Source organism: Cyprinus carpio, chromosome A8 (assembly GCF_018340385.1).
Source record: "Cyprinus carpio isolate SPL01 chromosome A8, ASM1834038v1, whole genome shotgun sequence".
NCBI classification, from domain to species: Eukaryota; Metazoa; Chordata; class Actinopteri; order Cypriniformes; family Cyprinidae; genus Cyprinus; species Cyprinus carpio.
The window spans coordinates 11,457,101-11,469,184 of NC_056579.1; the positions used below are offsets into that span (position 1 = coordinate 11,457,101).

General features: G+C 38.8%; 1 protein-coding gene across 1 annotated transcript; it reads right to left on the reverse strand.

Annotated features, from left to right (window-relative positions):
* Positions 1-1,651: 1,651 nt before the first annotated feature.
* Positions 1,652-7,516, reverse strand: LOC109078037 (EMILIN-3-like). Its single transcript, XM_042762172.1, is given in 4 exon segments — positions 1,652-4,948; positions 5,080-5,930; positions 6,016-6,135; positions 6,874-7,516. Coding segments are annotated over 4 exon segments (3,009 nt in total). The 5' UTR covers positions 7,023-7,516; the 3' UTR covers positions 1,652-3,059.
* Positions 7,517-12,084: the final 4,568 nt, after the last annotated feature.

The following is a 12,084-nucleotide window of genomic DNA, read 5'->3' on the forward strand; positions in this document are numbered from 1 at the left end:
ATTTTACTGAAAAAAAAAATCAACATATTCCTCTCTTGCAGTTTAAATCTAGATTAAAGACCTATCTCTTTAACCTGGCTTACACATAACACATTAATACGCTTCTAATATCCAAATCCATTAAAGGATTTTAGGCTGAATTAATTAGGTAAACCGGAACCGGGAACACTTCCCATAACACCAGATGTACTTGCTACATCATTAGAAGAATGGCATCTACGCTAATATTAGTCTGTTTCTCTCTTATTCCGAGGTCACCGTAGCCACCAGATCCAGTCTGTATCCAGGTCAGATGGTCACTGCAGTCACCCGAATCCAGTACGTATCCAGCCCAGATGGTGGATCAGCACCTAGAAAGGACCTCTAAAGCCCTGAAAGACAGTGGAGACCAGATGAGCCCCAGATACAGATCCCCTGTAAAGACCTTGTCTCAGACGACCACCGAGACAAGACCACAGGAACCAGTTGAGTTCTCTGCACAATCTGACTTTGCTGCAGCCTGGAAAAGAACTGCTGGTTTTGTCTGGCCAGAGGAGAACTGGCCCCCCAACTGAGCCTGGTTTCTCCCAAGGTTTTTTCTCCATTCTGTCACCGATGGAGTTTTGGTTCCTTGCCGCTGTCGCCTCTGGCTTAGTAGGGGACACCTCATTTACAGCGATATCGTTGACTTGATTGCAAATGATAGCACAGATACTATTTAAACTGAACTAAGCTGCATGATGACATCACTGAATTCAATGATGAACTGCCATTAACTGTCATTTTGCATTATTGACACACTGTATTCCTAATTAATGTTGTTCAGTTGCTTTGACACAATCTGTTTTGTATAAAGCGCTATATAAATAAAGGTGACTTGACTTGACTTGACTCTCTTGAAACAAAAATCACACATTCTAATATATAACTATCAAAACAAAAGAGAATCTGTAATATCTTCTGTTTTACTCACGGGATTTGTGTTTTATTTAATTTTATTTATTTTAATTGTTATTTATTTTTTAGTTTTATAGTTGTTGTCTTATCTAGTGGTTGAGAGAACACTTACTGTCACTTACTAGTAGGATTGACAGGTCTGCGTATCAAAACCAGCCCAATTGCTAATCAAAACTAGTTGTGTACACACACCAGGATCATATATCATATATTTATTAGATTTATCTGTATTTTTTTTATGTCAAATACTTAAATATTTAATAAATATTATAAAAATTAACTTAAATCATTCATAATAACAAAAGCTCAACAGAAACGTGTTTAATCGGTTATGATGAAGCTCAAGTACACCAAGTAAAAATAACCTGCAGCAACAGTGTAAAGCAGACCAATTTAGCTGGAAACCGTGGACTTGGCAACAGGAAACACTGCTTACTGGTAGCAAAAGTAGCAGAGATGGGTGTAAGTGTATTATGTTGTACAGTTATGTAGGTTACTGAATGAATGTGATAAGTTTCGCCTCTGCTTGCTGCGGTTGTCAGGGCCATTGTCAAGTTCATCATCTATGTTATGGACCTACCTCCCTATCGTGTGTTATGATTGATTTATTTTGATTTGTTTGTAGTGGATGGTATTAATGTATTAGTTTTTTGGTTATTTGGTTTTTTTGTTTTTTTATTTTTTATTACTTGGCCAACATGTTATATGTGAAGCTTACTTAATATATTTTATTCTCAAATTCTTCCTTTACATTTTTTTTTTTTTTTTACTGAAAAATACATTTAAAAAGGAAAAGAAAAAAGTCATGTTCTCCTTCGTCTTGTAGGACTTATTCAGAGCAACCGCAGACTCGCTCCTCCTTGTTAATTCTCTTGTCTGTCTTAGCTGGGGATGGGCAAGTTCTGGGGAAGTTGCTGGTTAAGTGAGTAAATTAACAAATACTAAGTTTGTGGCTGAAAGGATAATCTTAAAAGATGATATAATAAAGGTTTTCAGTTACTCTGCCCCAAAATGGATATCTAATGGTGTTGCTGTCAAACTCTGTTAACACGCTTTACAAAATGAGATCATGTACTTTTTAGTGATTATAAGATGTGGCATGTATATGAATGATTGCTTTTCTCATTCCCTTTTTTGCATTTTATGACCCTTGTGCTTTCACCACAGTTTCTTTCACACTTTTTTCATTCTTGCTCTTTCTTTTACGATTTTTTGGTTTGCTGGAAGCAGCAGTGCTTGGATATGATGCCTTTTGGCATAATCAAATACATTAAAAAACTGAAACAGCAGGGAGGACTGTTAGTAACTATCAGCACCAACATACCTAAATAATCACTATAAAGTTATATGCTATGGTTTTTAAGTGTCCTTTTCAAATTTACTGTAAATGTTAGAAACCATTAAATAAAGAAATCATCTTAGATGTTGATTAAAAATTACACATTTTCAAATGTGCTTTATGTTATGCCATTAAAGAGTGCAATTATTAGCCTGTTGCCTTTTTGATATATTTCTGTTGGAGATTAAAAATACACAGTAACATGCAAACCTCATAAATGTAAAAAATGAAGTGAGATTTCAACATTTTATTAAGAACCAGCTTTCACAAACCATACATTAAGGTACAAACACACGCACGCATGCACGCACACACACACACACACACACACACACACACACACACACACACACACACACACACACACACACACACAAACGAGTTAAAAAAAAGTTCCAGAAATGTTGAATCACCTATATGAAAACAACAGTCTCTCTAATTTAAAAAGTCCTACAATAAAAAAGACAGGCATCCAACTCATATAAAAATATTTAAAAGAACACAGTGAGACATTTAATACATTTAACCCTAAGTAAAAACACTAAGTAAAAGTTAAAGGTAAAAAACAAACAAAAAAACAAATACAAAGCAGTACCAGTGAATTTCAACACTGATCATAATAGATGTTGGTCAGAAAAGAGTCTCCTCAGAAAGACACTATATAATAGCTTCTGTAATTTAAGACTGTCTGCACATTATAAAGTGCACTTGAATTACTAGTCATCTCATACTTTGTGAGGACTGCAAACTGGTCTCCTCTGGGATGGGTCGGTTCTGTTGTGTGTTATTCTGCCGTTTGTTGTGTTGCAGCTGAATTGTCCCCAGCTAGCCTAGAAGACCCAGATGGTCCAGTGCAGTTCTGGATGCTATCTCTGAGTTCGGACAGCTGGTGAGAATGTTTAACAAGGGTGATATTTACATGAGAAAGATACCCATCAGAGTGTCTCTCCAGCTCTCCACGAATTCTTTCTAGGTCATCAGCCAGGTGCGCCAGGCCTCCACACTGACCCTCCACGCGAGCAACACGACCCCCGAATTCAGTCACCTCCTTCTGGACACCCAGTGCAGTGGAACGACAACCCTGGAGCTCTCCAGCCACTCTGCTCCTCAGATCCTGGAGTTCCCCTTTCAAACGGGTCAACTTTCGCTCCCCAGTACCCAACATAGATGCCTGTCGTCCCACCAGCTGAACCACACCCTTCACCTGCTGTGCAAGCCTTTCTTCTCTTTCTTGCCAGGTGAGGTTGGTTTGGCCAATCTCCCTGATCACAGAGCCAAGAGACTCTTGCAAGCCACAGAGAGACCTGTTAACGGAGTTCACACTAATTTTCAGCAGGGTTACCTCACCCTGAAGACCTACCCCGTCCTGTTTCTCTGCGAACTGGACAAGAAGATTATGTAGAGTGGCACTGAGGTTGTTCAGTCTCTCTACTTGTAAATCAAGTTTCCCAGTCATTTCCTTGTGGCTGTCCTCACTTCCCTCCTCCTCAGTTCCCAAAGGAGCTACATATCCTGTAAGAACAGGCTGTGGAACACAAGATGAAGTACACATGACCTCTATGGATTTGAGCTGTTTCTGTAAACGGTCCAAATCATCCTCCACTCTTCTTCTGAGCGATTCTACGTCTGTCTCCAGTGTGGGCACATCCTGACCCTCTAGCAAAGTTGGTGCTGTGACATTACCTAGCTCCTCCACTGCAGCCAAAAGACGTCTTTCAAGAGCCTTAAGCTTCTCCTCCAAATGCGCCTCCAGGTTGCTAGGCACTCTTTTGTTAATGCTTGCTTCCTCTTGATTTAATGCAATGCTCATCTTAGATTCCACATAGCCCAGCCGACCTTCCAACATGCCCTCAATATGGTCCTTGTGTCCACCAAGTTCGACACGTAGATGTATTTGGGACTCATTCAAGCCACCCACTGACTGCTCCACATGAATTAGCCTTTCAGTTAGACCTGATACGGCCATGCAGCAACCCTCTTCAGGCTCCAGGTCTTGAAGCTGAGCCTGCAGTTTGTGGAGTTCTGTCGTCAATCCTATGGCCCTTATGTCTAGGACTTGCTCAATTTGCTCTTGTCCATCCAAAAGTTCCTCCTTGCACTGGAGCCGCACCTCTGCCATATGACCCTCGCATTGCTCCTCAGCACTCTTCACACGCTTTTCAAAGCCATCTAAGATGGCCACCCGAGCTTCACTCATTTTGGACTCCACCATTGTCTCCAGGGCCTTTTGAAAATCAGTTTGTGTAAGGTTCACTGAACCATTTGACAGTCTTTGAAGGGTGTTGTTGTGACCTGCGACTACTCCTCTCAACTCATCAAGCTCAGATACCTTTGCCATGAGATCTGCTTGTAGCTCTGAAACCTTTTCAGCCAAATCAACCAAGTTTGAGAACTGCCCCACCAAATCTGAACCGTTAATATCCAGTGCACCTCCAGGTAGATCTCCGAAACCCACAGAAGAGTCCCTGGACTGGGAACGAGCAGGGAGAGGGCTGGGTCCTGCAGAAATGAGAGCAGTCAACATTCGATTTGCGTCTTCATAGAGGGAAGCACGCAAGCTGTCCTCCAGGCCTGTCACTGTACCACGGAGATTGTCAAGACCAAGAAAGAGTCGCTGCACATCCTCTTCTATCCTATCCAAACGCTCATCTTCTATACTGTTGTCATCATGATCTGTGAATACATTATATTTATTTATTTAGTTAGTCTCGACACATTTAAAGCTTTATTTTGTACAAAGAAGTGCTGACTCCAAAAAATAATTATATACTAGTGTGTGTAACTGTAACTTATAGCTCATTTACCTTGGTTTGTTTCACTACCACCAGAGGGCACCTGTGCATTGGGAACAGGCTCTGTCTCACTATGTTCTAGTATAGAACTTTGATGATCTGGCTGAGGATCCTGGTAGTCTGTGATTGGCTCATTGTCTTCTGGGATTAAATCATGGCCTAGATCTTGAGGCTCTGGCACCAGTTCAGCATAATCTACTTCGGGTTCCTGTTGGTCTGGATAAGGTTCAACTGAGGTATCTTGGGAAGAGGCCCCAGTATTAGGGCTTGGGTATTCATTCATGCCATTAGATGCTGCTTGAGGTTGATTCCAGGGGATTCCATTGAAGATGGGATGTGGAAACTGGTTTTTAATTAAAGGCACTGGACCCTTTTGAGAGGGATTGGGACCTTTAAATGAAGGCATTGGGCCCTTCTGCATAGGCATGGGACGTTTAAAAGAAGGCACAGGACTCTTCTGTGCAGACATAGGGCCTTTAAAGGAAGGCATAGGACCCTTCTGTGCAGACATGGGCCCTTTAAAAGGAGGCATAGGACCCTTCTGCATTGGCATAGGTCTTTTAAAAGGAGGCATTGGACCCTTCTGGATTGGCATAGGTCTTTTAAAAGGAGGCATTGGACCCTTCTGCATTGGCATGGGCCCTTTAAAATGAGGCATAGGACCCTTCTGCATTGGCACGGGCCCTTTAAAACGAGGCATAGGACCCTTTTGAGGAGACGGTGGTTCTTTGAATAGGGGCCTTGCTTTCATTCCATATGCTGCAGTACAACCAACACCTGCATATCCAGGACAACATTTCCACTCCAGCTCTGTCAGAGTCTTATATGCAACTTTATACATGGGTTTGTAGTACATGCGATACCTTTAAGAACAGACAGGGTGACCAAATGAACTAAAATGTAACAAATGCATTTTTTCAGTTAAACAATTATAAATAGATGTCTTACTTTATAGTTGGGCATTTCTGTCCTCAAGCACACTTGTTGTATTCTGCTTTCATGAATGGAGCTGCTCCATCCTGAACAGTGAATGAAACAGTCTTCTCCACAACATATGCACACTGGTTTCTAAAGATATATATGGGGGGATTTAACTTTCAATAATTGAAGTGGTCAATAGCAAGAAAAACAAATATTCCCTCTCTCTCAACAGATAGAATCAGCCTTTTACTGTGCTGTACTCAATATTTTAACTAAATCTTTATATCAGATACAAACAATAAATAAATAAAAATACAGAATCTTTTAACAATAAAGTTTTACATTTTAACATTAGCCAACCAGTAGTTAAAACAAGCTAGCAATAAACATAATTTTAACAGCATTTATTAATCTTTAACATTTATTTGTACATATACATTTTAACATTAAAAATGCAATACATTACCATTATTTTATAGTTCTAGTAACAGTTATTTACACATGCTGTATAAATGATCTTTTGTTGTTGATGATAAATAATGCATTAACTAATGTTAATATATAAAACCTTGTTGTAAACATTTTATTCTCTATGAATTCACTGAATTTGAGATTGATGAACCACACAGATTAAACCCAACAGTAACACCAAACTAGAAAATGTTAACTCCACATGTATTAAGTGTCTACAGGAAGAGTTGGACAAGTGGTCTTACGTCATATTCTCTAAACTACAATCTTAAACAGTATCTTACTTGATACTGGAATGGAAGTCTTTTTTATTGCTTCCTAGATGTGTCTGAAATTATTTAGTAACATCCAACAGCGTTTTGGCCACCTGTGCCATCAATTAAGAGAATTAACATTTTGCTCATGGATACTCACTTATGCCTGGCTGTCGGTTTTGCTGAGTTGTACTGTGGATGAGATCCAGTGTAGAGGCTGTATCGGTTTGGTGCAGGTTGAAATGCTGCCACAGTCAGAAAATAACTCCAAAAAAGGAGAAAACAGGGAAAGTTTATCTCCAATAACATAATGTTTGTATATTATCAATGCTGGCGGGACAAAAACTATGAAACTAGAGAGGGAAATCACTCTATCCCACCAGAACAGAAGCTGGAAAATTGAGCATAGACCTAAAAACGGACATATGCCTTATATTAGCTAGTGTCACATCTGTCAATTTTGGTCTTCGTCAATATAAAAAAAATCTCAGTGTCTAAAAAGGACACTACGTGCTCCAGTTGTGGTGGTGATGCTGAGATTCCTGCAAACTGCTGGGACTGAGAGTTCTAGGCAACTCATAAAACACAGGACCACCTCATTTACATAGATCCACCTACTATGCCACCTATCACAGTTTACACAAAGGTGCTATTTTTGAGACCTGATCCATTCAGTACAACAGTGATGTTCAGAAGTTTGTTGGCTTAGTTCAAAGACTTAAAGATGGATAATGATAATGAATTGTGACTATAAAGGAAATAATTGTGACTATAAAGGAAATAAAGTCTGGTGTCATGATGTTAACATTTGACTTTGTTGATAATCTAGTTATGGGAATGTGTTTTAAAAACCCTAGGTCTGATGTAAAGTGTCTGATTATTGGCCATTTTCTGAACACTCAATGATACATGAACATACGGCTTTGTACATAAGTTAAGAAAACATATGGACTCACTAGCTGCAGGCTGCAGTCACATGCTCACACACACAAACACAGACACAGCCATGTGGAACAAATACAGTTTTACTCAGATAAACACTGAGAGCCGGACTTTAAATACTAACGATTACTTGGCAATAGCAAAATAGCTCTAGTGAAAAATATATACAATGTGAAAGTGAATCTTTCCTGTTGACCATGCTTGTTGTCCCATATAGGATTAATTGCAAGGCTGAACAAACAATCATTTATGTAACCACTCCTTTCTCTTTATCGCTATGACATCTGTCCACAGTACTTGCATCCATGGCTGTCCCTATGGTAGTGGTTGATGACTGTGACTGTGTTGCAATCCTTGAACTACAGGTCTGGGGATAAAGTGAGAATTCCAAACACTCTTTACTAATCATAGACCTTAAATGTGCACGGCCCAAAAAAGTCACCTATAACACACCACCACAAAACACACACAAACTACCTCAAACCACCCCTCTAAAAAACCACAAGGGCAAAACACACCATGCCTTTGTTTATTTGCAGTGACTAATTAGCCAACAATGATTACTCTGATTCCAAGGGCTGCGCTGCTCTAATGTGGAGGGTCAGGAATCTGTATAAACAGGCATCTTTTTTCACTTTTCCATATTTACAAAGGCCTTGCTGATGTGGTCATACAGGTCTGAAATAATGAAATCTGTAAATCACTGTTAGCATGAAAAGTGTGTAAAAGAAAATTAAATAAACAGAATGGGTTTCTTCAAGTTTTGACACTTTTGACTAAAAAAAATTGCAGATTGATTAAAATTAAGTTTGGAAGTGATATTTAGTTTAGTTTAGTTTAGTTTAGTTTATAATAATGTGGACAGTCTCCTTTCATAAAAAGAACAGCTTTAGCCTCTACGGCTAATTTCCAGCTGTAGTCCCCGGCCAGTTGTTAATAGACATACATCAAATAAATACATTACAATTATATTCATATTTACAGCATAGCTAGACAAGAATGAGTTAGACATATGAGCAAAGTGGCACATAATTAAGAAAAGCACAGACGAGCAAGCACAAATTGCAAAAGCATAAAAGCAGTTCAAGCAATAAAACAGTACAAATCGACACAAAGAATTATCACACAGAGGCCACATTGTAGCACATACAGGACATAACATTGAGGCAGGCAGCAGATATCGAGTGGCAGAAGCATGACCATGTCACATCTAATACACATTACATCTATCAGATTAATGTGTGCAGTTATAATTGTCAGACAGGCAGTTTTTAACGTGTGTAGTAAAAGTAGAGTATGTATGTATGTTTTTGTTTGTAGTGGGCAATGTGTTCCAGTTTTGTATTGCTGTAACAGAAAATGATAATTGGCCAAACGTGCTTTTCCTGAATGGGATTAGAAGGTCGCCTCGTGTGGTGCTTCTGGTATTCTGACTGCTATTATTACGTTGGATTATGAATGAATTAAAAAGAGCAGGAGCAGTATTATGTAAAATTTTGTAGACCAGACAGATGTTTTTGTATTTGATTACATCTTCCCAGCTTAGCAATTTATGGTTATTGAGGATAATACAATGATGTGAACTGTTAGGCTTCTTGTCCAAAACCTTGAGAGTTTTTTTATAAAGAAGCTAATGGCTTTAGTGATGAGCTATTAATTTGTCCCCAGCTTGTCAGACAATATGTTAGATGTGACATAATCATTGCGTCCATAAATAATTTAGCAGCATTAAAAGTAAGTGCATTTCTAATATATCTAAAATTATCAAAGTTAAACTTGACCCTATTGCACACTTTCTTAATATGTGCTTTAAAAGAAAGATTCGAATCAATAATAACGCCCAAATACTTAAATTGTGGCACAATACTAATGTTTTGACCTGAAATCGTTATGTTTGACACAATGTTACATTGGCTTTTTGTGAAAAACATTCCCACAGTTTTATCTACATTTAGTTGAAGGCATGAACGATTTAGCCAACCTGTGATCTGGTCCATAGCTGTAGTCAGTTTGTCAGCAGCCAGATGTTTTGTCTTGGCATGCACATAAATTACAGTGTCATCTGCATACATTATTGGATTGATATCAGGGCAAACTGATGGCAGATCATTGATATATAGGCTAAACAAAAGCGGGCCAAGTATTGATCCTTGTGGCACCCCGGTGCATAAATTAAGAGCTAATGAGCGATGGGTGTTCACAGAAACATATTGAGTTCTACCAGCTAAGTATGACTCAAACCATTTGATTGCAGAATGAGAGAAATTACAAGTAGAGAGTTTGGCAATAAGGACCTGATGGTTGACTGTGTCAAAAGCTTTACGAAGATCTAAAAACACAGCACCAACAACACCTCCCTTGTCCACCATTGCTCGAACAGTCTCTAAAAAGAAACAGTTTGCCGTTTCTGCAGAGTGATGGGCCCTGGAGCCAAACTGCATCGGATGAAGAGTGAATGGACTATTATTAAAAAAGGATAGAAGCTGCTCTGATACACATTTTTCAGCAACCTTAGAGACCACAGGTAAAATACTAATTGGGCGGTAGTTAGATATGTTCAGAGGGTAATTTGACTTAAATATGGGAGTTACAATTGCAGCCTTCCAGGTAGTTGGAAATATCCCCTCAAATACTGACTGATTTACAATTTGTGTAATAGGGTAGGCTAGATGTTCTTTCAGGAATTTAACCATTTTGGAGTCCATTCCATAAATATCTTTTGCTGATGAGATTTTAAGAGAATTAATAATTGCCTGGGTTTTAATTTCAGAGATAGGTTGAATGCTAAAAGAAGGCTTTGCCCTTTTTCTCGGAGAAGGGTTAAACGCTAACATTTATTCATAAGAAAATTTGAAAAGTAGAATTAAAAGCTGCAAGCAGCGTTGAAAGGGCCCTCGCACCCGGGCTCACCACCTCCTGGTGGTTTTAGGAAAACAGCAAACAGTGGGCAATATGCATTTAAAGTGGTAAATATAGGAGAAATATGTCAAAGTCATTAATAAATGCCAAACTTCCTGCTGACAGCTGGAGGCGCTATGACTATAAACTGAATATTGGCATGTATTGGCCAGGATTTTTATCAAAAGTGAAATTTGGTGCAGAATGAACATGGTGAGTTAGTGTAAAACATGACATATCCTGTTGCCAACAGGTGGCGTTGTTATTCTAACTGAATATTGACCGTGTTGAATGAAGGTGGTGTTTTTGTTTTAAATGTGTATTGTCCTATTTTTTTAGATGTAAAATCATTTCCTGTTGCCAACAGTGGCGCTGTAAATTTACCTGAAATCGGCATGCAGAAGTTTTCAGGCAGACTCTTGAACTTTGTATTGACGTGAAGTTTGATGCAGATTGAACTTTGCATGTTTAAGTTAGGGCATGGGCATGTGTTCAGGCCATGACTCTTTTCAAACGTGTTAAGTTTTGGACAGATCGAACATTGTATGTCTGAGTTATAACAACTTCCTGTTTCAAACATCAAAATTTGTCCAGCCACAACGCACATGCCCTACAATGAAGACTCAAGATCTTCGCAATTTAACATCGCAAAGACCTTTAGATAACACTGACCAAATTTAGTGTGCTCTGATTAAAACTCTAGGAGTTTGTTAAAATACAATGCCTGAAAATGGCAAAAATGACAAAAGAATTGCTGAGAAAATTCGAAATAACTGACTTCCTGTTGGGTTTTGGATTTTGCTCCAAAAAACACCAATTTTTGTAGATATTGGTGTGTTACATGTGTCTACCAAAGGTGTATAGGTGGTGCTATCAAACCATTTTGCCACACAGATTTCCGAAAACTATCATCAGACGCAAATTTTCACCACTTCTGGCATGTGTGCAAAGTTTCATGAGTTTTCAAGCATTTTTTGGCCCTCAGTACTATTGGAGAATAATAATAAGAAGAAGAACAATAAACTGATCAATTCCAAGAGGGTCCTCGCACCATGGTGCTCTGGCCCTTAAAATGATAAAGACAGAAAAAAAGTTACCTGTACCATTTATTAATATGACGTTCATATAAAAAGATCATTGAAACCTCTCCTTCACATTGGTGTGCTGATCATCCTGTCTTGGTTTATTATGTGATAGTGACTCTCTGACTGCACAATATCCTTTAAAAATGTACATTTAATGTTTGTGAGTTCTTTTTAAAAGACCACATGCCATAGGTCTGACTTGTTTCAATGACTTTCTAAAGAAATGACTCCCGAATGTTAAGTATGTTTGTCTGTATGACACCACCCTCATATTATTCACAAACTGTTTGACAAAACATGCACAGTATGTTGTCGGCACTGGCTTTCCACTACCACACCGGACACACATACACTATTCTTCTTAACCACCTCCACCCAGGAAGTTCACAGGAGATGACATCACAATGAACCAGCTGTTCAGGCCTCAAACTCTCATAATGCTGTTC